The sequence below is a fragment of the Malaclemys terrapin genome, chromosome 1 (assembly GCF_027887155.1).
Source record: "Malaclemys terrapin pileata isolate rMalTer1 chromosome 1, rMalTer1.hap1, whole genome shotgun sequence".
In the NCBI taxonomy this organism is placed as follows: Eukaryota; Metazoa; Chordata; order Testudines; family Emydidae; genus Malaclemys; species Malaclemys terrapin.
Window position 1 is genome coordinate 189,593,981 of NC_071505.1, and position 22,825 is coordinate 189,616,805.

The 22,825-nt window shown below is 42.3% G+C and overlaps 1 protein-coding gene across 5 annotated transcripts in view; it reads left to right on the top strand.

Annotated features, from left to right (window-relative positions):
* Positions 1–22,825, top strand: part of SON (SON DNA and RNA binding protein) — a 58,156-nt gene that overhangs the window by 3,518 nt on the left and 31,813 nt on the right. For 3 of the 5 annotated variants that reach the window (XM_054048438.1, XM_054048445.1, XM_054048429.1), the window contains exons 3-5: positions 1,359–13,865; positions 17,933–18,096; positions 20,184–20,324. In XM_054048438.1, coding sequence (XP_053904413.1) covers positions 1,359–13,865; positions 17,933–18,096; positions 20,184–20,324 — 12,812 coding nt within the window. Of the gene's footprint in view, positions 1–1,358; positions 13,866–14,865; positions 14,971–17,932; positions 18,097–20,183; positions 20,325–22,825 lie in introns of those variants that run through there. The other 2 variants (XM_054048450.1, XR_008447034.1) reach the window with 2 other exon arrangements.

The following is a 22,825-nucleotide window of genomic DNA, read 5'->3' on the forward strand; positions in this document are numbered from 1 at the left end:
GGTTGCTGGGTTGCTGCAACGTAAAAAAAATTTTTTTCAGTGCAATTATTTTTTTAAAGGAACCTGGCAGACTAGAATTATATACTGTATAAAAAATGTTTTTACTAATTACACTTTAGTGCCCAATTCTGCAAGTATTTACCTGCTTCACATGCCCTTGGTTTCAGTGGCACTACTCCTAGTTAAGCATGTGTGTAAATCTTTGCAGGATTGAGGCGTACTTAAGGGGACTTTACAATGTTTGTATACCTCCCTGCTTAAGCGCTTTGTGTATTTCTCAAGTTCTCTCAGATTGGGTAATGAAAGCTAGTGAATTTGAATTGTTTTATTTTTAGCTTCTGATCATTTTTTTGCTAGTCTTCATGTATGAGCAAATGTTGCAATGTGTGGTTGCAAACTTTTTTTTTTAAAGAAAAAGTGTTTCCATTGGAATTAATAAATAACCTTGAGAAATTTTCTTAAATATTTGTTAAGGCTTTTTAAATATACACATTCAATTTTAGGAAAATGTTGACCTATCACTTAAAAAAAAAATCTTAAGATGTATTTTAACAACTAAAGTAAAAGTTTTGTTGAAGTCTTTTTCTTGGATAATGCAAATGGCACATTTTCTTCACAGTTGTGTAATTTTGTAATATGTGCTATTTTTTTCAGGCATAGTCTTTGCTGTCTTCCAATCATTATAAATGTTTTAGCTACTGATCAAAGGTCAGCTGCTATCACATCAACTTAACAGTCTTATTTGTTGTTTTAAGTATAGAAATCCTACCAAAAAATTGGCAAGAGGCAGTTTGAAGATTGGTTTAATTTTTTTGAAAGCTAAATTTTTGGTTTTAACCCAGACATTTTAAGCCAGTGGGTCCCCAACCTTTTTCATCTGGCGGGTGCCACATGACGAGCCACGGAGGACTGTGGTGGCGGACGAGCATCCGCCGAAATGCCGCCGACAAATGGCATCATCCAGAGGCGTCATCGCTGAAATTTGGCGGCATTTCAGTGGATGCTCGTCCACCGGCCAGTACGCGGGCGCACTTAGACGCCCCGGCTGGTGCCATGGCACCCACAGGCACCACGTTGGGGATCCCTGTTTTAAGCTCTTACTGAGGGAAAATGTAACTCGTGATGTTATCGTAAAAAATGTTGATTTCAGGTTGTGTATAACTTTATGTGCACCTGTGCCCAAATACTGGTTTAAAATATGTGCACCTGTGCCCAAATACTGGTTTAAAATATGTGCACCTGTGCCCAAATACTGGTTTAAAATATGTGCACCTGTGCCCAAATACTGGTTTAAAATATTTTATATTTGAATTTCTTTTTATAAAATTAGTTTTAAATAAATGTCCTTTTTTTTTAAGGTGTGGAGGAAGATTCAGTGAAAAATAGCTCTTCATCTACAAAAAGAGGCCCTACTGACGAAGTAGAAGATGAAATTCCAAGAAAAAAATCAAAAAAGAACAAGAAACACAAAAGCAAGAAGAAGAAGAAGAAAAAGAAGAAGAAAAGGAAGAAAGAAAAAAAACATAAAAAGCAGCCAAAGGAATCAAAATTAAGTGCACAGTATGGAGAGCATGCAGATTTACAACCTGCTTCTCACTCAAAGACAGAAAAATTGGGCTCAAAGTTGATCACACAGCCTGGAGGGCATGCAGATTCAGATCTTGCTGGTCAAATGCAGCCAGAAGAATTGGGCACAAAATTGAGTGCAGAGTACATGGGGCATTCAATTAAAAGACTCACACCTCATTTGCTATCAGATTCTGAATCATCTGTGGAAAAACTTGGGAGTGAAAAAACAAACTTGGCCTTGACTGATATACACAGTTCAGAAACCAGCAAATTGGATACCCAGGAAGAAAATACTAGTACAATGAAAATTCAAGAGCAAGCTAAAGTAAAATTATTGGTGAATAAGACTCATGAAAGTATATATCATATAGCTATTAATATGAATGCAAAGGGTGGACCTTTACCAGTTAAAGACACTGAAAATGGTACTGTGTCTACCAACAGAACTGGAGTTGCTGGTAAATCTGAAATTGAAAAGGATTTGGAAGCTATTCCAGCCTCTGAGATAACAGAAGAACTAAAAGATTCAGAAGCTACTTCAGAAGCTACTCTGAAATCGATGGGCATGGTGGAGGTGAAAGAATTAGAAACAACCTTAGAATCTGAGGCCATGGCAAAGATTAAATTTTCAGAAGCAATTCTAAAATCTCTGACTATGGCGACTTCAGAGGGTTTGGATGCCCCTCTAGAATCTGTGGCCATAGCAGAGGTGAAAGCAACTCTAGAATCTGTGGCTGTGACAAATGATTTGGTAGAAACTCCAACATCTGTAGTTGTAATGGAGACGAAAGCTTTGGAAGGAACCGCAGAATCTGTTGTCATGACAGATATGAAAGGTTTGGAAGCCACTCTAGAAACTGTGGGTGTGTCAGAGGCAAAAAGTTTGGAAGGAGGGCTTGAATTTGTGACTGTGCCAGATGATTTGGTAGCAACTTCAAAATCTGTGGCCAAGGCAGAGGTGAATGGTTTGGAAGCAATACCAAAATCTGCATCTATGGGGGAGGTGAAAGGTTCAGAACCTGTTGTGAATGCAAAAGATTTGGAAGCCGCTCTAAAACCTGCAATGGAGAGGAAAGATTTGGAAATAACTCCAGAATCTCTACACATGGAGGAGGTGAAAGGTGCAGAAGGAGCCCTAGAGTCTGTGGCTATGGCAATAGATTTGGAAGGAACCCTCAAACCTGCTCCTCTGGCAGAGGCAAAAGATTCAGATGCACCATCACTGTCTCTGCAAATAGAAGATATGAAAGAGTCAAAAGGATTCCTAGAATCTGTGGCCATGGCAAAAGGTCCAGAAACAATCCTAGACCCTGCAGGGGTGACAGAGGTGAAAGATTTGCAAGAAATTCCAGAATTGCTGCACATACAGGATATGGAAGCTTTGGAAGCATCCTTAGAACCTGTGGTCATGACAACAGGTCTGGAAGTGGCTCTAGAACATGTGGCTGTGGCGAAAGGTGCAACTCCACTTTCTATGCAAATGGAAAAAGTGAAAGATTTGGAAGGAGCCCTAGTAGAATCTGTGGCAGTGGCAAAAGGTTCAGAAGCAGCCCTAGAACATGTTGTCTTGGCAGAGAATAAAGGTGTGGAACCAACTTCACTATCTCTGCAAATGGAAGATGTGAAAGATTCGGAAGGAGCTCTAGAATCTGTTGCCATGGAAGAAGGCTCAGAAGCAACCCAAGAACCAGTGACAGAGGCAAAAGACTTGGAAGCAATCTTAGAATCTGTCTCGGAGGTGAAAGGTTCAGAACCAGCACCGCTGTCTCTGCAGATGGAAGATGTGAAAGGTTCAGAAGGAGGTGTAAAATCTTTGGCCCTGGCAAAAGGGTCAAAACCAACCCTAAAAGCTGTGGCTGTGGGGGAGGGAAGAGGTTCAGAAGCAACTCTGCTGTCTCTGGAAATGGAGAATGTGAAAGATTCAGAAGGAGCCCTAGAATCTGAGGCCGCGGCAAAAGATTTAGAGGCAACTCTAGAACCGGTGGCAGAGGTGAAAGATTCGGAAGCAATGCTTCGGTCTCTGCAAATGGAAGATGTGAAAGAATTAGAAGGAACCCTAGAATCTGTCGTGGCGGCAAAAAGTTCAGAAGCAACCCTAGGGCCTGTGGCCAGGGTGGAGGAGAAAAGTGCAGAAACCCCTCCACTATCTCTGCAAATAGAAGATGTGACAGAATCAGAAGGAGTCCTAGAATCTATGTCTGTGGTGAAGTTGAAGGCTTTGGAAGCAGCCTTTGAGTCTGTAGTCATGGTAGAGGTGAAGGATTTAAATAAACTTGTACAAGCTGAGTCTGAGGTCACAACTCAGTTTAAAGATTTGGAAGCAATTCCCAAATGTCTGTGCATGGAGGGAGATTTGGTAATAACTCCAGAATCTGAGACAACATCAGAAGTGAAAAACATGGAAATAGTTGGACAATCTGAATCACTGGCAGAAGTGAAAGATTTGGAAACCACCCCAGAATCTGAGGCAGTGGCAGAGTCAAAGGATTCAGAAACAACTACAGAAACTCAGGTGCTGATGGAAGTGAAAGATTTGAAAACAATTCCACAATCCCAAGTCATGACAGAAGTAAGTGACTTGAAAATATCTCCACATACTGAGGTGGAGGTGATGAAAGGTTTTGAAACAGCTACAAAGTCTGATGCCACTATAATAGAGATGGAAGATTCTGAATCAACTCTGGAATCTAGGGCAGTAGTGGAAGTGAAAGATCCGGAAGCCACACCGGCAATGACTGGCATAAAATATTCTAAAAAATGTCTAGAATCTGAGGCCAAGGCAGAGTTGAAACATTCAGAAGCTACCCCAGAATCTTTACACCTTACAGACTTGAAAGATTCTGGAAAAACTCTGGGACCTGAGATGATGATGCAAATTAAAGATTCAAAAACAATTCAAAAATCGGAGCCCGTCACTCTGGTAAAAGATTCTGAAGCTAGTCGAGAATTGCTGCATATAGTAGTAAAAGATTTGCAATCAACTCTAGAACCTGAGACTGTGACAGTGGTGAAAGATTTGAAGGAAACTCTAGAGTGTGAGATGGTGGTGGCGAAAGATTTGGAAACAACCCTAAAATCTGAAGTAGTCATGGATGTAAAGCATTCTAAGGCTGCTCCAGAATCTTTGTATAAAGCAAAGGTAAAGGATTCAGAAGCAGTTCCAGAATCTCTCTGCTCATCGAAGGTGAAAGTTGCAGAACTAGCTCTAGAATTGGAGGCGGCAGCAAAAATGAAAGATTTGAAAGAAACCCTAGAATCTAAGGTCATGGTAGATGTGAAAGATTTGGAAGCTGCTTCAGAATCTGTGGTCAGGATGAAGGTAAAAGATTTGGAAGAAATTCCAGAACATTGGCAGCCAGTGGATGTGAAAATTTTGGAAGCATCTCTGGAATCTGAGGAAACAGTAGAAGTAAAATATTCAGAAGCAACTCCAGAAGCGCAGGTGTTGACAGAGACTAAAGATTTGGAAGAAACTCTGGAAACTCTGTACACTGCAGAGGTGGAGGAGTTGGAAAAAATTACAGAATCTATGCCAATGGTAGAGGTGAAAGAATCTGAGGCTGTGACGGATCTGAAATTCTCAGCAACAACTCTAAAATCTGATAAAACAGTGGAGGTGAAAATTTTGGAAGATACACCAGAATCTTTGACAGTGGAAAAGATACAAAGTTCAAAAGCATATCTAGAATCTCTGCACGCTGAGGAAATGAAAGATTTGGAAGCAGATCTAGAAGCTGAGGCTGCAACAGATCTGAAGGATTTGGAAGAAACTTCGGGCACTGTGCAGGTGAAATATTCAGAAGCAGTTTTGAAATCTGTGGGCATAGCAGAGAGAAAACATTTGGAAACAACTGTAGAAAGTCCTAATGCAGTGCTAGATTTGGAAACCGTTTTAGAATCTCAGCACATTGTGGATCTGAAATTTCTGGAAACTCCTGAGATTCCTGAGTTAACAGTGGAGGTGAAAGATTCTGAAGCAGCTCTAGAATCTGAGGCTATTACAGAGGTAAATGACTTGCGACCTATTCCAGAGTCTGTGGCCACGGTGGAGGTGAAAGATTTGAAAGCAGTTCCAGATTCTCTTCACACAGTAAACATGAATAACTTGGAAGCAACTCCAGAATTGGCGGCAGCTGCAAAGGTGAAAGACTTGAAAGCAGCTCCAGAATCTGTGGTGGCAATAGCAGAGGTGAAGGATTTACAAGCAGCTCCAGAATCGGCAGCAGTGGCGAAAGATTTGGAAGTAACTCCAGAATATGTGGTGATGCTGGCAGAGGTGAAAGATTCAGAAGTAGTTCCAGATTCTCTGCATACCATAGATGTGAAAGATTCTAAAACAATTCCAGAATCTGTGGTAGTGGTTTCAGAGGCGAAGGATTCAGAAGCCGCTCCAGAATCTGTGGCGGCAGTGGCAGAGTTGAAATACTCAGAAACAAGTCCAGAATCTGTGGTGGTGACTGCAGAAATGAAAGATTTAGAAGCAGCTCTGAAATCTGTGGTGGTGGCAGAGGTGAAGGATTTGAGAGCAGCTCCAGAATCTTTGGCTGCAGAGGTGACAGATTTGGAACCAGCGCCAGATATTCTGCGTCCTGTAGATGTGAAAGATTCTGGATCAACTACAGAATCTGTGATAGCGGCTGAAGAGGTGACAGATTTGGAAGCAGCTCCAGATTTTCTGCACACTGAAGATGTGAAAGATTCTGAAAGAACTCCACAATCTGTGGTAGTGGCTGCAGAGGTGAAAGATTCAGAAGCTGCTCCAGAATCTGTTGTGACAGTGGCAGAGTTGAAATATTCAGAAACAAGTCCGGAATCTGTGGTGGCTACTGTAGAAATGAAAGATTTAGAAGCCGTTCTGGAATCTGTGGCAGTGGCAGAGGTGAAGGATTTGCAGGCTGCTTCAGATGCTGTGGTGGCGGTGACAGAGGTGAAAGATTTGAAAGCATCTCCAGAATCTTTGGCAGCAGTGGCAGCAGAAGTGACAGGTTTGGAAGCAGCTCCGGATTTTCTGTGTACTGTAGATGTGAAAGATTCTGGAACAACTGCAGAATCTGTGATAGCAGCTGAAGAGGTGACAGATTTGGAAGCAGCTCCAGATTTTCTGCACACTGAAGATGTGAAAGATTCTGAAAGAACTCCACAATCTGTGGTAGTGGCTGCAGAGGTGAAAGATTCAGAAGCTGCTCCAGAATCTGTTGTGACAGTGGCAGAGTTGAAATACTCAGAAACAAGTCCGGAATCTGTGGTGGCTACTGCAGAAATGAAAGATTTAGAAGCCGTTCTGGAATCTGTGGCAATGGCAGAGGTGAAGGATTTGCAGGCTGCTACAGATGCTGTAGTGGTGGTGGCAGAGGTGAAAGATTTGAAAGCTGTTCCAGTTTCTCTGGTGGCGGTGGCAGACGTAGAAGAGTCAGAAGGCACTCCAAAATCTGTGGGGGTGGCTGCAGAGATGAAAGATTTGGAAGCAGCTCCAGAATCTGTGGTGACCATGGCAGAGGTGAAAAATTTGGAAGCACCTCCAGATTCTTGGTATACAGTGTACGTTAAAGATCCAGAAACAACTCAAGAATCTGTGGCAGTGACAGCAGAGGTGAAGGATTCAGAAGCAACTCCAGCATTTGGGGCGATGGCGGCAGAGGCAAAAGATTCAGAAGCAGCTTCAGAATCTGTGGCAGTAGCGGCAGAGGTGAAGGATTTGCAAGCTGCTCCAGATTCTCTGGTGGCAGTGGCAGAGGTAGAAGATTCAGAAGCAGCTAGTGTTTCTCTGCATACTTTAGGTGTGAATGATTCAGAAGCAGCTCCAGAATCTGTGGTGGCTATGGCAGAGGTGAAAAATTTGGAAGCATCTCCAGATTCTCTGTATACACCGTATGTTAAAGATTCAGAAACTACTCAAGAATCTGTGACAGTGACAGCAGAGGTGAATGATTCGGAAGCAACTCCAGCATTTGGGCCAGTGGCGGAAGAGGTGAAAGATTTGGGAGTGGCTCCAGAATCTGTGGCTGAGGTGAAAGATTTGGGAGGGCCTCCAGTATCGGTGGTGGCTGTGGCAGCGGTGGAAGTTTCGGGAGTGGCTCCGGAATTGGTGGTGGTTGTGGCAGAGGCAAAAGATTCCGAAGCGGCTCCAGGATCTGTGGCAGAAGTGAAGAATGATGATCTTTTTAAAAAAAAGAAAGCACATGAAAAAAGTAACAAGAGTAGTGATAAACATAAACAAGATGCAAAGAAATTAAAAAGGAGTAAATCTAAATCTCTTTCACGATCCAGGAAGCGGAAAAAAAAGTCCAGGTCACGTTCTGTCTCTAAACATTTGAAATATAAAAGAGCAAGGTCTAGGAGCAGAAACTACTCAGATTCCAGAAAGAACCATTCCACATCTTATGACAAGTCTAGATCCAGATCTGTGGAAAAAAGAGGGGGCAAAGACTCTTCCTGGAGGTCCAGACGCAGGCGCTCCAGGTCCTCTGATGGTCTCAAGTCAAGATCCAGATCCATTGATAAAAGGGAAGGCAAAGACTCTTCCTGGAGGTCCAGACGCAGGCGCTCCAGGTCCTCTGATCGTCTCAAGTCTAAATCCAGATCTGTTGAAAAAAGAGAGGGAAAAGATTCTTCACGGAGGTCTAGACGCAGACGCTCCAGGTCCTCTGATCGCCTCAAGTCTAGATCCCGATCTGTTGAAAAAAGAGAGCGCAAAGATTCTTCACGGAGGTCTAGACGCAGACGCTCCAAGTCCTTGGATCGTCTCAAGTCTAGATCCAGATCTGTTGAGAGAAAAGGGCGCAAAGACTCTTCCTGGAGGTCCAGACGCAGACGCTCCAAGTCCTCTGATCGTCTCAAGTCTAGATCCAGATCTGTTGAAAAAAGAGAGCGCAAAGAGTCTTCACGGAGGTCTAGGCGCAGACGCTCCAAATCCTCTGATCGTTTCAAGTCCAGATCCAGATCCAGATCTTTTGAAAAAAGAGGTGGAAAAGAATCTTCCTGGTGGTCCAGACGCAGACGCTCCAAGTCCTCTGATCGTTTCAAGTCCAGATCCAGATCCAGATCGGTTGAAAAAAGAGGTGGCAAAGAATCTTCCTGGAGGTCTAGACGCAGACGCTCCAAGTCCTCTGATCGTCTCAAATCAAAATCCAGATCCAGATCTTTTGAAAAAAGAGGTGGCAAAGAATCTTCGTGGAGGTCTAGACGCAGACGCTCCAAGTCCTCTGATCGTCTCAAATCAAAATCCAGATCCAGATCTGTTGAAAAAAGAGGTGGCAAAGAATCTTCCTGGAGGTCCAGACGCAGACGCTCAAAATCCTCTGATCGTCTCAAGTCAAGATCGAGATCTGTTGAAAAAAGAGGGGGCAGGGACTCTTCATGGCGGTCTAAACGTAGACGTTCCAAGTCCTCGGATCGTCTCAAATCTAGATCCAAATCTGTTGAAAAAAGAGGGGGCAGAGACTCTTCACGGAGGTCTAAACGTAGACGCTCCAAATCCACCGATCATCGCAAATCTAGATCCAAATCTGTTGAAAAAATAGGTAGTAAAGAGTCTTCACGGAAGTCGAAACGTAGACGTTCCAAGTCCTCTGATCGTCTCAAATCTAGATCCAAATCTATTGAAAAACTAGGAAGCAAAGAGTCTTCACGGAGGTCCAGACGCAGATGCTCGAAATCCTTTGATGGTCTAAAGTCTAGATCTAGATCCAAATCTGTTGGAAAAAGAGAGAGCAAGGAGTCTTCACAGAGATCTAGAAGTAAACACTCCAAGTCTTTTGAACATCACAAATCTAGATCCAAATCTGTTGAAAGAATAGAGGTACAGGAACCTTCACGGAGGTCTCGAAGTAGCCGCTCCAAGTCTTCTGAGCCTCACAAGTCCAGATCCAAATCTGTTGAAGAAATAGAGGCTCAGGAACCTTCACAGAGATCTCGAAGTAGCCGCTCCAAGTCTTCTGAATGTAACAAATCTAGATCCAAATCTGTTGAAAGAATAGAGGTACAGGAACCTTCACGGAGGTCTCGAAGTAGCCGCTCCAAGTCTTCTGAATGTAACAAGTCCAGATCCAAATCTGTTGAAGAAATAGAGGCTCAGGAGCCTCCACTGAGGTCTCGAAGTAGCCACTCCAAGTCTTCTGAATGTCATATGTATAGATCCAAATCTGTTGACGAAATAGTGGCTCAGGAGCCTTCACAGAGGTTTCGAAGTAGCCGCTCCAAGTCCTTGGAACATCATCAATCTAGATCCAAATCTGTTGAAGAAATAGAGGGCAAAGAATTGTCACAGAGGTCTCAAAGTAGCCGCTCCAAGTTTTCTGAATGTCACGAATCCAGATCAAAATCTGTTGAAGAAATAATGGTTCAAGAGCCTGCACAGAGGTCTCGAAGTAGCCCCTCCAAATCTTCTGAACATCTCCAATCCAGATCCAAATCAGTTGAAGAAATAGAAGTGCAGGAGCCTTTACAGAGGTCTCAAAGTAGCCGCTCCAAATCTTCTGAACATCTCCAGTCCAGATCCAAATCTGATGAAGAAATAGAGGTGCAGGAGATTTCACAGAGGACTAAAAGCAGCCGCTCTGAGTCTTTGGAACGTCAAATGTCTAGATCCAAATCTGTTGAAAAAGTAGAATGCAAAGATTCTTCACAGAGGTCTCGAAGTAGCCGCTCCAAGTCTTCTGAACGTATCACGTCTAAATCCAAATCTGTTGAAGAAATAGAAGCTCAGGAGTCTGCAGAGAGGTCTCAAAGGAGCCGCTCTGAGTCTTTGGAACGTCAAATGTCTAGATCCAAATCTGTTGAAAAAGTAGAATGCAAAGATTCTTCACAGAGGTCTCGAAGTAGCCGCTCCAAGTCTTCTGAACGTGTCACGTCTAAATCCAAATCTGTTGAAGAAATAGAAGCTCAGGAGTCTGCAGAGAGGTCTCAAAGGAGCCGCTCTGAGTCTTTGGAACGTCAAATGTCTAGATCCAAATCTGTTGAAAAAGTAGAATGCAAAGATTCTTCACAGAGGTCTCGAAGTAGCCGCTCCAAGTCTTCTGAACGTGTCACGTCTAAATCCAAATCTGTTGAAGAAATAGAGGCCCAGGAGCCTGCAGAGAAGTCTCGAAGCAGCCGCTCTGAGTCTTCTGAACGTCTCACATCTAGATCCAAATCTGTTGAAGAAATAGAGGTTGAGGAGCCTTCACAGAGGTCTCGAAGTAGCCGCTCCAAGTCTTCTGAACGTGTCACGTCTAAATCCAAATCTGTTGAAGAAATAGAGGCCCAGGAGCCTGCAGAGAAGTCTCGAAGCAGCCGCTCTGAGTCTTCTGAACGTGTCACGTCTAAATCCAAATCTGTTGAAGAAATAGAAGCTCAGGAGCCTGCAGAGAGGTCTCAAAGCAGCCGCTCTGAATCTTTGGAACGTCAAATGTCTAAATCCAAATCTGTTGAAAAAGTAGAATGCAAAGATTCTTCACAGAGGTCTCGAAGTAGCCGCTCCAAGTCTTCTGAACGTGTCACGTCTAAATCCAAATCTGTTGAAGAAATAGAGGCCCAGGAGCCTGCAGAGAAGTCTCGAAGCAGCCGCTCTGAGTCTTCTGAACGTCTCACATCTAGATCCAAATCTGTTGAAGAAATAGAGGTTGCGGAGCCTTCACCGAGGTCTCGAAGTAGCCGCTCTGAGTCTTCTGAACGTCACACATCCAGATCGAAATCTGTTGAAGAAATAGAGGTTGCGGAGCCTTCACCGAGGTCTCGAAGTAGCCGCTCCAAGTCTTCTGACGGTCACAAGTCCAGATCCAAATCTGTTGAAGAAATAGAGGTTGCGGAGCCTTCACCGAGGTCTCGAAGTAGCCGCTCCAAGTCTTCTGAACGTGTCAAGTCCAGATCGAAATCTGTTGAAGAAATAGAGGTTCAGGAGCTTTCACAGAGGTCTCGAAGTAGCCGCTCCAAGTCTTCTGAACGTGTCAAGTCCAGATTGAAATCTGTTGAAGAAATAGAGGTTCAGGAGATTTCACAGAGGTCTCGAAGTAGCCGCTCCAAGTCTTCTGAACGTCACAAGTCCAGATCCAACTCTGTTGAAGAAATAGAGGTTCAGGACCCTTTACAGAGATCTCGAAGTAGCCGCTCCAAATCTTCTGAACATCGCATGTCTAGATCCACATCTGTTGAAGAAATAGAGGTTGAGGAGCCTTCACAGAGGTCTCGAAGCAGCCGCCCGGAGTCCTTGGAACGTCAAAAGTCTAGATCCAAATCTGTTGAAAAAATAGAGGGCAAAGATTCTTCACCGCGGTCTCGAAGTAGCCGCTCCAAGTCTTCTGAACGTGTCACGTCTAAATCCAAATCTGTTGACGAAATAGAAGCTCAGGAGCCTGTAGAGAGGTCTCAAAGCAGCTGCTCTGAGTCTTTGGAACGTCAAATGTCTAGATGCAAATCTGTTGAAAAAATAGAGGGCAAAGATTCTTCACCGCGGTCTCGAAGTAGCCGCTCCAAGTCTTCTGAACGTGACTGGTCCAGATCCAAATCTGATGAAGAAATGGAGGTTCAGGAGCTTTCACTTAGGTCTCGAAGTAGCCGCTCCAAGTCTTCTGAACGTGTCACGTCTAAATCCAAATCTGTTGAAGAAATAGAATCTCAGGAGCCTGTAGAGAGGTCTCGAAGCAGCCGCCCGGAGTCCTTGGAACGTCAAAAGTCTAGATCCAAATCTGTTGAAAAAATAGAGGGCAAAGATTCTTCACCGCGGTCTCGAAGTAGCCGCTCCAAGTCTTCTGAACATGACAGGTCCAGATCCAAATCTGATGAAGAAATGGAGGTTCAGGAGCTTTCATTTAGGTCTCGAAGTAGCCGCTCCAAGTCTTCTGAACGTGTCACGTCTAAATCCAAATCTGTTGAAGAAATAGAAGCTCAGGAGCCTGTAGAGAGGTCTCAAAGCAGCTGCTCTGAGTCTTTGGAACATCAAATGTCTAGATCCAAATCTGTTGAAAAAGCAGAATGCAAAGATTCTTCACCGAGGTCTCGAAGTAGCCGCTCCAAGTCTTCTGAACGTGACAAGTCCAGATCCAAATCTGATGAAGAAATGGAGGTTCAGGAGCTTTCACAGAGGTCTCGAAGTAGCCGCTCCAAATCTTCTGAACATCGCATGTCTAGATCCGCATCTGTTGAAGAAATAGAGGTTCAGCAACTTTCACAGAGGTCTCGAAGCAGCCGCCCGGAGTCCTTGGAATGTCAAAAGTCTAGATCCAAATCTGTTGAAAAAATAGAGGGCAAAGATTCTTCACCGAGGTCTCGAAGTAGCCGCTCCAAGTCTTCTGAACGTGTCAAGTCCAGATCCAAATCTGTTGAAGAAATAGAGGTTGCGGAGCCTTCACAGAGGTCTCGAAGTAGCCGCTCCAAGTCTTCTGAACGTGTCAAGTCCAGATCCAACTCTGTTGAAGAAATAGAGGTTCAGGAGCCTTTACAGAGGTCTCGAAGTAGCCGCTCCAAGTCTCCTGAACTTCAAAAGTCCAGATCCAAATCTGTTGAAAAAATAAAGGGCAAAGATTCTTCGCAGAGGTCTCGGAGTAGCCGCTCCAAATCTCCTGAACTTCAGAAGCCTAGATCCAAATCTGTTGAAAAAATAAAAGGCAAAGATTCTTCAAAGAGGTCTCGGAGTAGCCGCTCCAAGTCTCCTGAACTTCAGAAGTCTAGATCGAAATCTGTTGAAAAAACAAAGGGCAAAGCGTCTTCACAAAGGTCTAGAAGAAAACGCTCCAAATCTTCTGAACGTCACAAGTCTAGATCCAAATCAGTTGAAAAAGTAGAGGGCAAAGAGTCTTCACAGAGGTCTAGAAGTAAGCGTTCTAAATCCTCTGAGCGCAAACCACAAAAACATGATAGCGAATCGCGGTCTAGACGAAATCGGTCTCGGTCAGTAACACGTAAAAGACTGTCAAAATCTAAATCTAATCATCGATCTCGGACACGCTCTCTATCACGTTCAAGACACAGAAGGAGGACTCGGTCAAGATCAGTGTCGAAAAGGAGACGGTCTTTATCAAGAGAGAGACACAAAAGATCTCAAAGGAATAGATCAAGGTCTGCTGATAGAAGAAGAAGAAGATCAAACTCAAGGGATCACCGAATAGTGCTCAGGTTACGGACCAGAAGTCGAACACCTATTCGACGAAAACGGTCTAGGTCAGTGGGAAGAAGACGAAGCTCTAGCAAATCACCAGTTCGACTAAGACGATCAAGATCACCTGGGAGAAGAAGATGCTATAGCAGATCACCTGACCGTCAGAGAAGGTCCAGATCATCCGATAAGTTTTCAAGCAGATCACCTAAACGTCTTACAGACTTAGGTAAGTAATGCTCTTCTCGTCAGTCATTTTCATGGCTGAGTAGTGTTGACCTATGTAAACTTTAATAATAGAGTGAAACCCTAGCATTCATCAGGAATCTCTTCTAAGCAATTGTTTAATTTTAATAACAGACTTTTTGTTGGCATTGAGTATGCACTTTTAGGGGATTCAAGAGGATTCAAGTGTGTAGTTTGATTGAAAATGCAGCAGAAAAATGTGAAGGGTACAGGATTTTACAGGTTACTCCACATAGGCAGACCCCTGCACTCATGATGAACACTGAGGCTATGAGTCTTCAGGTGCAAGTGCACAAGGATTTGCCCACACATTGTAATTGTAGTATCAAGGCCTTAATGTTTTTGTTAAGATGCAGTGATTCACCAGATTCATTTTTTCCCCAAGAGCATATAGCACATTATTTAAGAAAATGGAAAACAAAATATACATGTGGGAGTCCTCTACAGTCAGCATAATGTTTCTTTGCCAGTCATATTAATTCTCTTACCTCATTCGCAGCTTCTCTGTTGCTGTTCAAAACTACCTCCTACTTTATATGAAAACAGGGAGGACTGAGCAAGTAATCTGGTTAACAGAGGATGTGAACTGGAGGATATATGTGATGCACTCCAAATTTCCATGGGGCTTGAGGAGGAAAAATCTAGTAACTCTTCCTTACTTACTCCCCTTAGGAGCTGAGCTTCCCTGTATTGAGACTATTTCTTTTAAGTTAGAACCGTTTAAGGATGCTGGGCTGAAATCACTGAGCATATTGAATAGATCTACTCACTTTGCCACCATGCATAGGTTGTCAGTGTCCCTATATTCTATTCTGTATCATGATTCTATTCGCTATCACATGACAATATTTGGATGCAACTAGCTGGTTCCCAAGTTGTTGAACAGAAATCCATTATGTTAACTACACGTTTCCACATAAGACTGGTGACTGAGGCAGCCTTAGTCAGAGGCAAGACTCAAGACACCTGGGATGTTATTCCAGATGCTGGAAAGCTGTAATATGGAAGTTCATTTGCTCCTCATTGATTGCTGCCTGCATCAGGAATGACTTCCAGATCAAGATGTGGAAGACGACTTACCTAGAAATGTGAGGAACTTAAACTCTTTATTGAGGGCATGACCATAACCAAACATCACATATATGATTATAGCACTGAAAACAGCTCTTCAACTGTGTGGCAAGATGCAACAGATTTTGAGACTCTGATATGACTGGGGGGGTTATCTCTTTACGCAAAAATGGAGACCAACCAAAAATTAAGGCTAAAAACAGTAATATCACACATTGTTTTCTTGGATCCTCTGCCTCTTTCCTGCCACAAGGAGCAGAGCTTCAATTTAATTTTTATCTTTGGGGAAGAGGAGGAATCCCCACTGTGAAGAATTGTTGTGAGGAGTTGATGTTTCTTGAGTTTCTTTTTTGCTATTGGTTATTTAGATGTAATAATTATTTTGGTAGCTGAAAGAAACTTCAGTATACTCCCACCCTAAAATAAATAAGTCATTTATATATTTTTCTTTGGTTTGTCTGTTCCTATCCATTCTCCCTGATTTTTGGAATAGTTTTGTTTCTGTTCCTTATGTGTGTGCTTTGCTTCCTGACTTCACCTTGGGCCACATCTTATGCCCCTCACTTCACTCCTTTGTCTTTTCCCTCTCTCAGCCACACTACAGGTGCTAGAGTAGCTTTATATTCACGGCATTTGGGGAGGGAGGTAGATTATTAAATTGTTCCCAACTCCAGCTAGTCTCATTGCCTGAAGAAATGAGATGATGAAGAGTTGAACAGCTCAGCATGCTGCCTTGTCCCACCCATACCACATTGTTGGAGCCAGTGGAGGGAGAAAATATCCGGAAACAAGAGCTGGTTTAGCATGAGCAGAGATGTAGCCCCTACTCAGTATGTTCAGCTTTCCCTGGGGGAGTGAGAGCACTTTTCGGGGAGGTGAGCTTCTGCTGCTGCAGTTTCACTTAAAGCTTCACTTGGAGGCCTTTCTGTAGCTGCAAGCTATGAAGCTGTGTGATCTTTTTCATTGCTTAAAAAGTAAGGGGAATCTCATCCTGATATGTGAGGGTTTACCTGTGTAACTCCTTGCTTAAGGTGGTGATACTTCATTTATTTGGTTGTTGCAGGATTTTTTGGAAAGTGGTTTGAGTCACAATTGTTAGAATACACAGATATGCTTCATGTATTTCCATTACCTGACTCATCTACACATTAGAAGCCACATTTATTTTCCATGAAAAAGCAAAATCTTGTCATGTTTAAAATTTTTTAATATGTAATAATTTTCTTAACAGTTTGAAATATATATTCATAGTGTTTAACCTATGACATAAAATGCTTGTTAAATTCCTGATTGTTTTGGTTATAGTCAGTATATTTAATATTGTCCTTTTTAGTTGACTTTCAGTGTTTTGAGATATTATTTCAAGGAATGATTTAAAAGTGAGCTGCAAAGGATTTCAGAAAAATTGGGCTTGTGCCCCATTTTTGTTTCTTTATGACTTCTTCTTTCCCCCTCACTTTTACCTGAGAAATATCAGGAATGTCAACTCTGGTCTTCTATAGTTTTTGTGGGAGTACCTTTCACGTCTTATTGGATGAATATTGTGAACGTTCACCTTAATATAAGAGGCCATGATGTTGAATCTTTAAACAATGTCTCCAAAATGTTAATTAGTCAATTAAGTTAAATAGGCATTGACCAAAACACACACACACACACACACTCTCTCTCTCTTTGGAATTTTAGGTATTCTTAAGGACTTCTTCCCTTCTCAGTTCATGTTTTCTTACTCTTGTAAAGTTTTTGTTTCACTGTTTCTCAAGTCACACAGACCTGAATTTCTAAAGTAAAAACCAAGCAGAAAAAAATAACACTTTGTGGGGGGCGGGGAGGAACCCTTTAGGCCTTTATACACCATAAAGAAGCAAAAATAAAAAAAATGCACAGACCCAATTTTTTCCTCCTATGCAAGTCTCTTTAATTATATGCCTCCTGTGATATGAAGGAAAAGTGAATGCAATGTTCCATGTTACTTTTAAATATATATAAAGTGTGAATAATATTTTGTGTATGTGTGTGTGCTGTTTTTACTTTCATAAAGTTTGGTTGGCCTGGTGGAAAAACTAATTTAGTATTGCAACAGGTCCTAAAATTATTACCGTATATACTCGTTCATAAGCCGAATTTTTTTAGTAAAAAAAGGGAAGCACCAGAGAAGGGGGTCGGCTTATGAACGGGTATAGAGAGGGAGAGGTGGGACACAGCCCCACCCCCCAACAGAGGGAGCAAGGAGAGGCAGCACAGCCAGCAGAGACAGAAGGGAAGAGGCGGGGCCAGAGTCTCTCCGCTTCTGGCCACGCTGCTCTCCCCCCCGCCTCTGGAGCAGCTGCAGCTCCGGGGCTGGCAGGCTGCAGCCGTGTGCCGCTTGGTCCCCCCACTCTCCCCAGAGCAGGCTGTGGCCGCGCTGCCCGGCCCAGCCTGCTGGAACATGCTGCAGCTGCGCTGCACTGCCCGGCCTGCCGGAGCAGCTTCAGCCAGGCCAGAGACATCCTCCCCAGATAAGGTGGGAAGGGATGGGATGGGATGGGGAGACTGTGGGGGTCCTGGGCTAGGGGTGGGGTCATGTGGGGGGTGGTCACAGGGGTTACTTCCCTGACTCCCAGCTTCTCCCCCGCAAAAAATTTCCCCACCAGTTGCTGTCCCGGCCCGTGAGGGTAAGCAGTTGGCGCGCCAGGACACTTCGTTTACTTAGGTTTACCTCCGTGCCTGCGGACGGTCGAGGTAAACAAACCATCTCAGCCCACCAGCGGCTTATCCTGATGGCCCGGGAGTCAAAGTTTGCTGATCCCTGAATTATAGGGACGGTTTATGAACGGGTTATACAAAATTTCCATTTTTACGTCTCCATCTTGAGGGGATTGGCTTATAAACGAACCGGCTTATGATCGAGTATATACGGTATATATGTATGTCTATACATATACGTCAGCCTTCAGAAATCTTTAAAGGCCCACTAATTAATATTTAATATTCTTATAGACAAGGCCCAGCTACTTGAAATAGCCAAAGCTAATGCAGCTGCCATGTGTGCTAAGGCTGGTGTCCCCTTACCACCAAGCCTACTGCCTATTATAGCTCCAGCAAAGAAGGAGGAGAAAGTTACTCAGAAGTCAGCAAGAGATACAATAAAGGAGCTCACTGAGGTAAGGAAATTAAATTTGAAAATAACTAACCAACTGTTACTGTTAATAACTAGGTGTCTGGTCAAGCTGTAATTCTGTATGTTTAATTCTCCTGAAAGTCTGCTTGTGGGAAGACTGCAAGATTGAACCCTAATTGTTTATCATGTTTTCTTCACAACTTATATTAATATGGAAAATTTGATATTTGTCATCTTATAGCCGTCAGTCACTGACTTTTATAATTTAAAAATATAAAAATTTCACACTTTTTACTCTCTGAATCAAATTTTATCCTTTACTGCACATGTTCAGCTCCTCTAGATTTTGGTGAGACTTACCTATGCATATCCATGGACAGAATTTGATGATTAAAATTATGACCTGTACCAATTGCAGTATATTAAAGTTTTTTGTTCAGATTACGAAAGAAATCTTTGCACCTTGTTTCTTCTGTCACAGGAAACTTCATGCTGTCTGATTTTGCTAAGTTCTGGGATGTGTTCTCAAGTTTTCACACTGAAAAATTTCTATTCAAAGATGCCATTGTGTCATTTTAAAACTATCACAGTTCTGACATCTAAGCTTTTTTATGAAATAAAATAATAATTTTAGTGTTCATGGAAAAGGTGCCATTTCACATAAATAAAGACTGAAATTTGACTATCCACATATTAGGTATAACACAGTATAGTGGCAGTGCAGGCTTCCCCCCCCATTGCCCCACGACACAGATGTGCTTGAACCTTGACTTGGAGGGACTTGACACAGATAATAGCACAGTCTCCAAGTATATTCAGTTTTTGGTTTCTGCTGAGACTGACCAGAAGTGTGCCATTGCAATGGTAGTTTTTGTGGTATGGCTCCTTCTCAACTCCGAATAGGCCATCAAACAATCATCAAATGGTTATAACTTCTGATTGCTGTTGATATGAACTGGAGTTGAACCAATAAGTTATAGATGATTGGCTCTAAATCTTTTTACCAATCCCCTGAGCCATGTAATGTCTCCAATTTGTTACTAATATATAATGATGAATGGTGACATTGCCACTATTTTCTCTGCTCCTTTTCATGACAGAAAAACACCATTAATTATTTTGGCTGTCAGAATTTCCAACTTTATAATGTTCTCAAACTCACCTCAAACCAATGCAGTTACAGATACCTCTGGAGCAAAAAGTACAAGCCAGTCTATAAGTAATAAATAGTAATTTGTTATTAAATGCTAGTCCACCAGTTGTTTTCAGGAAAATATCTGTTCTCTCATATTCCAGTCATAGTGTTACTGCCTACCCTAAAGTTGCTTTTACATATTCTTGGAAGAGTAACAACTTGGACTGCCAAATAGATTTATTTTTAGCACCTCCCCACTTACTGTACATTTTTTTAAGTTTCACTTCCACAGTATGCAAAGTGGGATTGTCCTGTTCAGTTCTTCTAACTTGCAAAACATTTCAGAGGTGTCCTACTCTTTCTTTTAAAACTCTTGCACCTGGGAAGATTTCTGCACTGCCAGTGAAAACCAGTAATTGTTTCTTGGGTTTTTCCTTGCAGTCATTTTGTGTGGAAATCTTCTTGCAGGCCAACTAAATAAGTGAGCTGTCTTTTATTATTATTAATTATTAATTATTTTATTTTATTTATTACTACTACTACTATTATTAAACATTTATGTTGTGGTGCCTAAAAGCCCCAATTAGGAGAGGGGCCCCATTGTCCTGAGTGCTAGTGCTGTACAAGCACATAGTAAGAGACAGTCTGTGCTTTTGAAGAGCTCATAATTTGAGCCTTGGATCCTTCAAATAGCTCCATGCAGCCCCTTTGATTATAGTAGGGCTCTCGATGGATATAAGAGTAGGGCTCAAAGCCTATCTAGACAAGATGGACACACTTCAATGGATAGAGAATGTACAAGTAAATGGCAGAGGTATACGTTCATGTTAGTTGAATTTTTTTTTTTTAAGATTTCTCCAAACGATCAACTCCTCCTTTATAATTCCTTTATTCCTGATTTTAAATATTTATTTCAACGAATTTGTCATTTCTTGTAGAAATAAGGAATGTTTCTGTCCAGATGTTCAGATTGATTCAGAGTTATTTTTTGGTAGAAATGCAAGAAGATTGCACAAAGCACAGATGACGTGATCGTGAACAAGCCTCATGATTCTGATGAAGAGGAGGAAGAACGCCCTTTCTACAATCATCCTTTTAAACTCAATGAACCTAAACCCATTTTTTTCAACTTAAATGTAAGTACTTTAATCAATTATAGATTATAAATGTTAATTTTGTTTTATTTTAGCAAATTTATGTAGGTACAGGAAAAACAAATTTGGTGACTCTTATCAGTGGAGGAAATTTTAGTTTGTTACAGAATTATAGTTTTTATCCTGACATGGATTTGCAATGGAATGTTAACAAAATTTCAACAACAACATACCTACTTGAATGCCATAGTAAGAGATTGGTCAAAACCCAGTGAAGTCAATGGCTAAGTTAAGAGAAACTTTTGGTGCTAGATTAAAACTCACTATTTTTCTTTCTAGAGACATTGTCTGATTAAAATTAATATATTTAAAAATAACTGATTTCCTTTAACAGTTTTTTAAAGCTAATTTTTCAGTACTTACAGTAGAACCTCAGAGTTGCGGACAGCTCGGGGATGGAGGTTATCTGTAACTCCAAAATATTCGTAACTCTGAACAAAACGCAGCTCCGGCTCCAGCAGTTCACACTCCATGCCAGGTTCCAGAGGCAGCTAGGCACTTCCTGCAGGCAGCTTCTTTCCCTCCTGATTGGTGTGGGGTGGGAGGGGCACTGGTGGTGAAAACAGCTCTCTCTTTCCCCCCCGCCCCCCCAGGTCGGGGGAGGGGGGGCGTGAAAACAGCACCTCTGGCTTACGGGAAAGCAGCACAGACCCCAGTGCTGCTCCTGCTCTGGCTGCCTTGGGCTGGCAGTGGGGGTCACAGCTTTGCCTGCGAATTTCAGTGTCTTCAACGCCTACACCTAGCTGTAAGTGGGTGCCCGGCATGTAGGGGTTGGGTTGGGGGTAGGGTGGGGACAGACTGCCTAGATGTGCCTACCTTTAAATGCAGTACAGGCAAAGTACAATATTTGCCTTTATTCTTAAAAACCTGGGCTGGTAATGAATGCTGTATATTATTGAGGTTGCCTGACACTTCCCATTATAGGATCATGTTTTCAGTTGCTTATAACTTTGCCAAACTTTAAGCATTTGGGCTGAAGTTTTCCATGCCAGATGGCTGCCTAAGGCTGAATATACTTTTCTGGAAAATTTCAACCAGAATGGTTAAGCTGTTTCCGAGAATTGAACCTAGGTAAAATACACTTTTTTTGCCTATGTTAGAAGATTCTGGCAACCGTTTAGGTTCTCTTGTTATTTTTTGAACAGCTTTAGCACCCCTATGCTTTAAATCAGAGACTTGAAATTTAGCAGGGATGTGGCCTTTGTATCAGGGATGTATATGCCCTTGAAAATCTGACCAAATATGGCCAAAATATAACACCTTGAAAAATCTTACTTCACACATGCTCAGTAGAGATTTTTTCATATTTTATCTAAAATCTCTGAAGATTTCATCCTTATTGAGCATGACTGAATCTCTCTCCACTCCTAGTGCTGACTAGGCTTCACGGTATGGTGATCAAAGTCCTGAAGAATATAAAAAAAAGTACAATTAAATGAAATACTATGTTTTTAAGGCTGGTATTATTTGTTACCCAGATAAGGCTCAGAATAATAAATTAGGCAATGTAACGGTGTAGAGAGAGAGCTGCCCAGCCTGCCGGAGCAGCTCCAGCCAGGTCAGAGACATCCTACCCTGGCCCTTCCCAGATAAGGTGGGAAAGGATGGGATGGGGAGAGTGTGGGGGTCCTGGGCTAAGGGTAGGGTAATATGGGGGGCGGTCACGGGTTATCCCCTGACTCCCAGCTTCTCCCCCGCCAAAAAATGTCCCCACCAGTTGCTATCCCGGCCGGTCAGGGTAAGCAGTTGGCGCGCCGGGACACTTTGTTTACTTAGGTTTACCTCTGTGCCTGCGAATGCTCGAGGTAAACAAACCATTTCGAACCACCAGTGGCTTATCCTGATGGCCTGGGAGCCAAAGTTTGCTGACCCCTGAATTATAGGGTCGGTTTATGAACGGGTTATAAAAATTTTCCAGTTTTACGTATCCATCTTGGGGGGGGGGGGGGGGGGGTTGGCTTATAAACGAACCGGCTTATGATCCTTATGATCGAGTATATACAGTACTTTATAGCTTAGAATGCAAATATATTTTTGTTGGTTTCATGTTTTCATATGCTCAAAACTTTCTGAAGTATTCACCTTTGGGGTAAAATTTTCCCTGTTTGGCTTCTCCCCAAAAGTGGATTTTTTTTATTTTTTGAAAGATTGAAGAAAATACCTTCAGCTGTTTTTTCAAGTTTGAATGAGTGGAAAGAAAATGAAATATAGAACATTTTTTCCACTTTAAAACATTCTTGAATATGTGGAAAACTTGTGACTGAAGTTTGGAATGGTCTTACAGAGAGTTTTCGGTATATTTTTTGCCAAGTTATCTACCATGTGGACACTCTTATTTTGGAGTAAGAGTGGCTTTTTTTTGGCTTAGTTTAAATCCCTTCCAAAATGAATGTCCAGAATAAGTCTGTCCACACAAGGAGTAATACCAATATAACCAGTAGTTTAAATTCATACCCTACTTTCTACTGGTATAACTTCTCTGT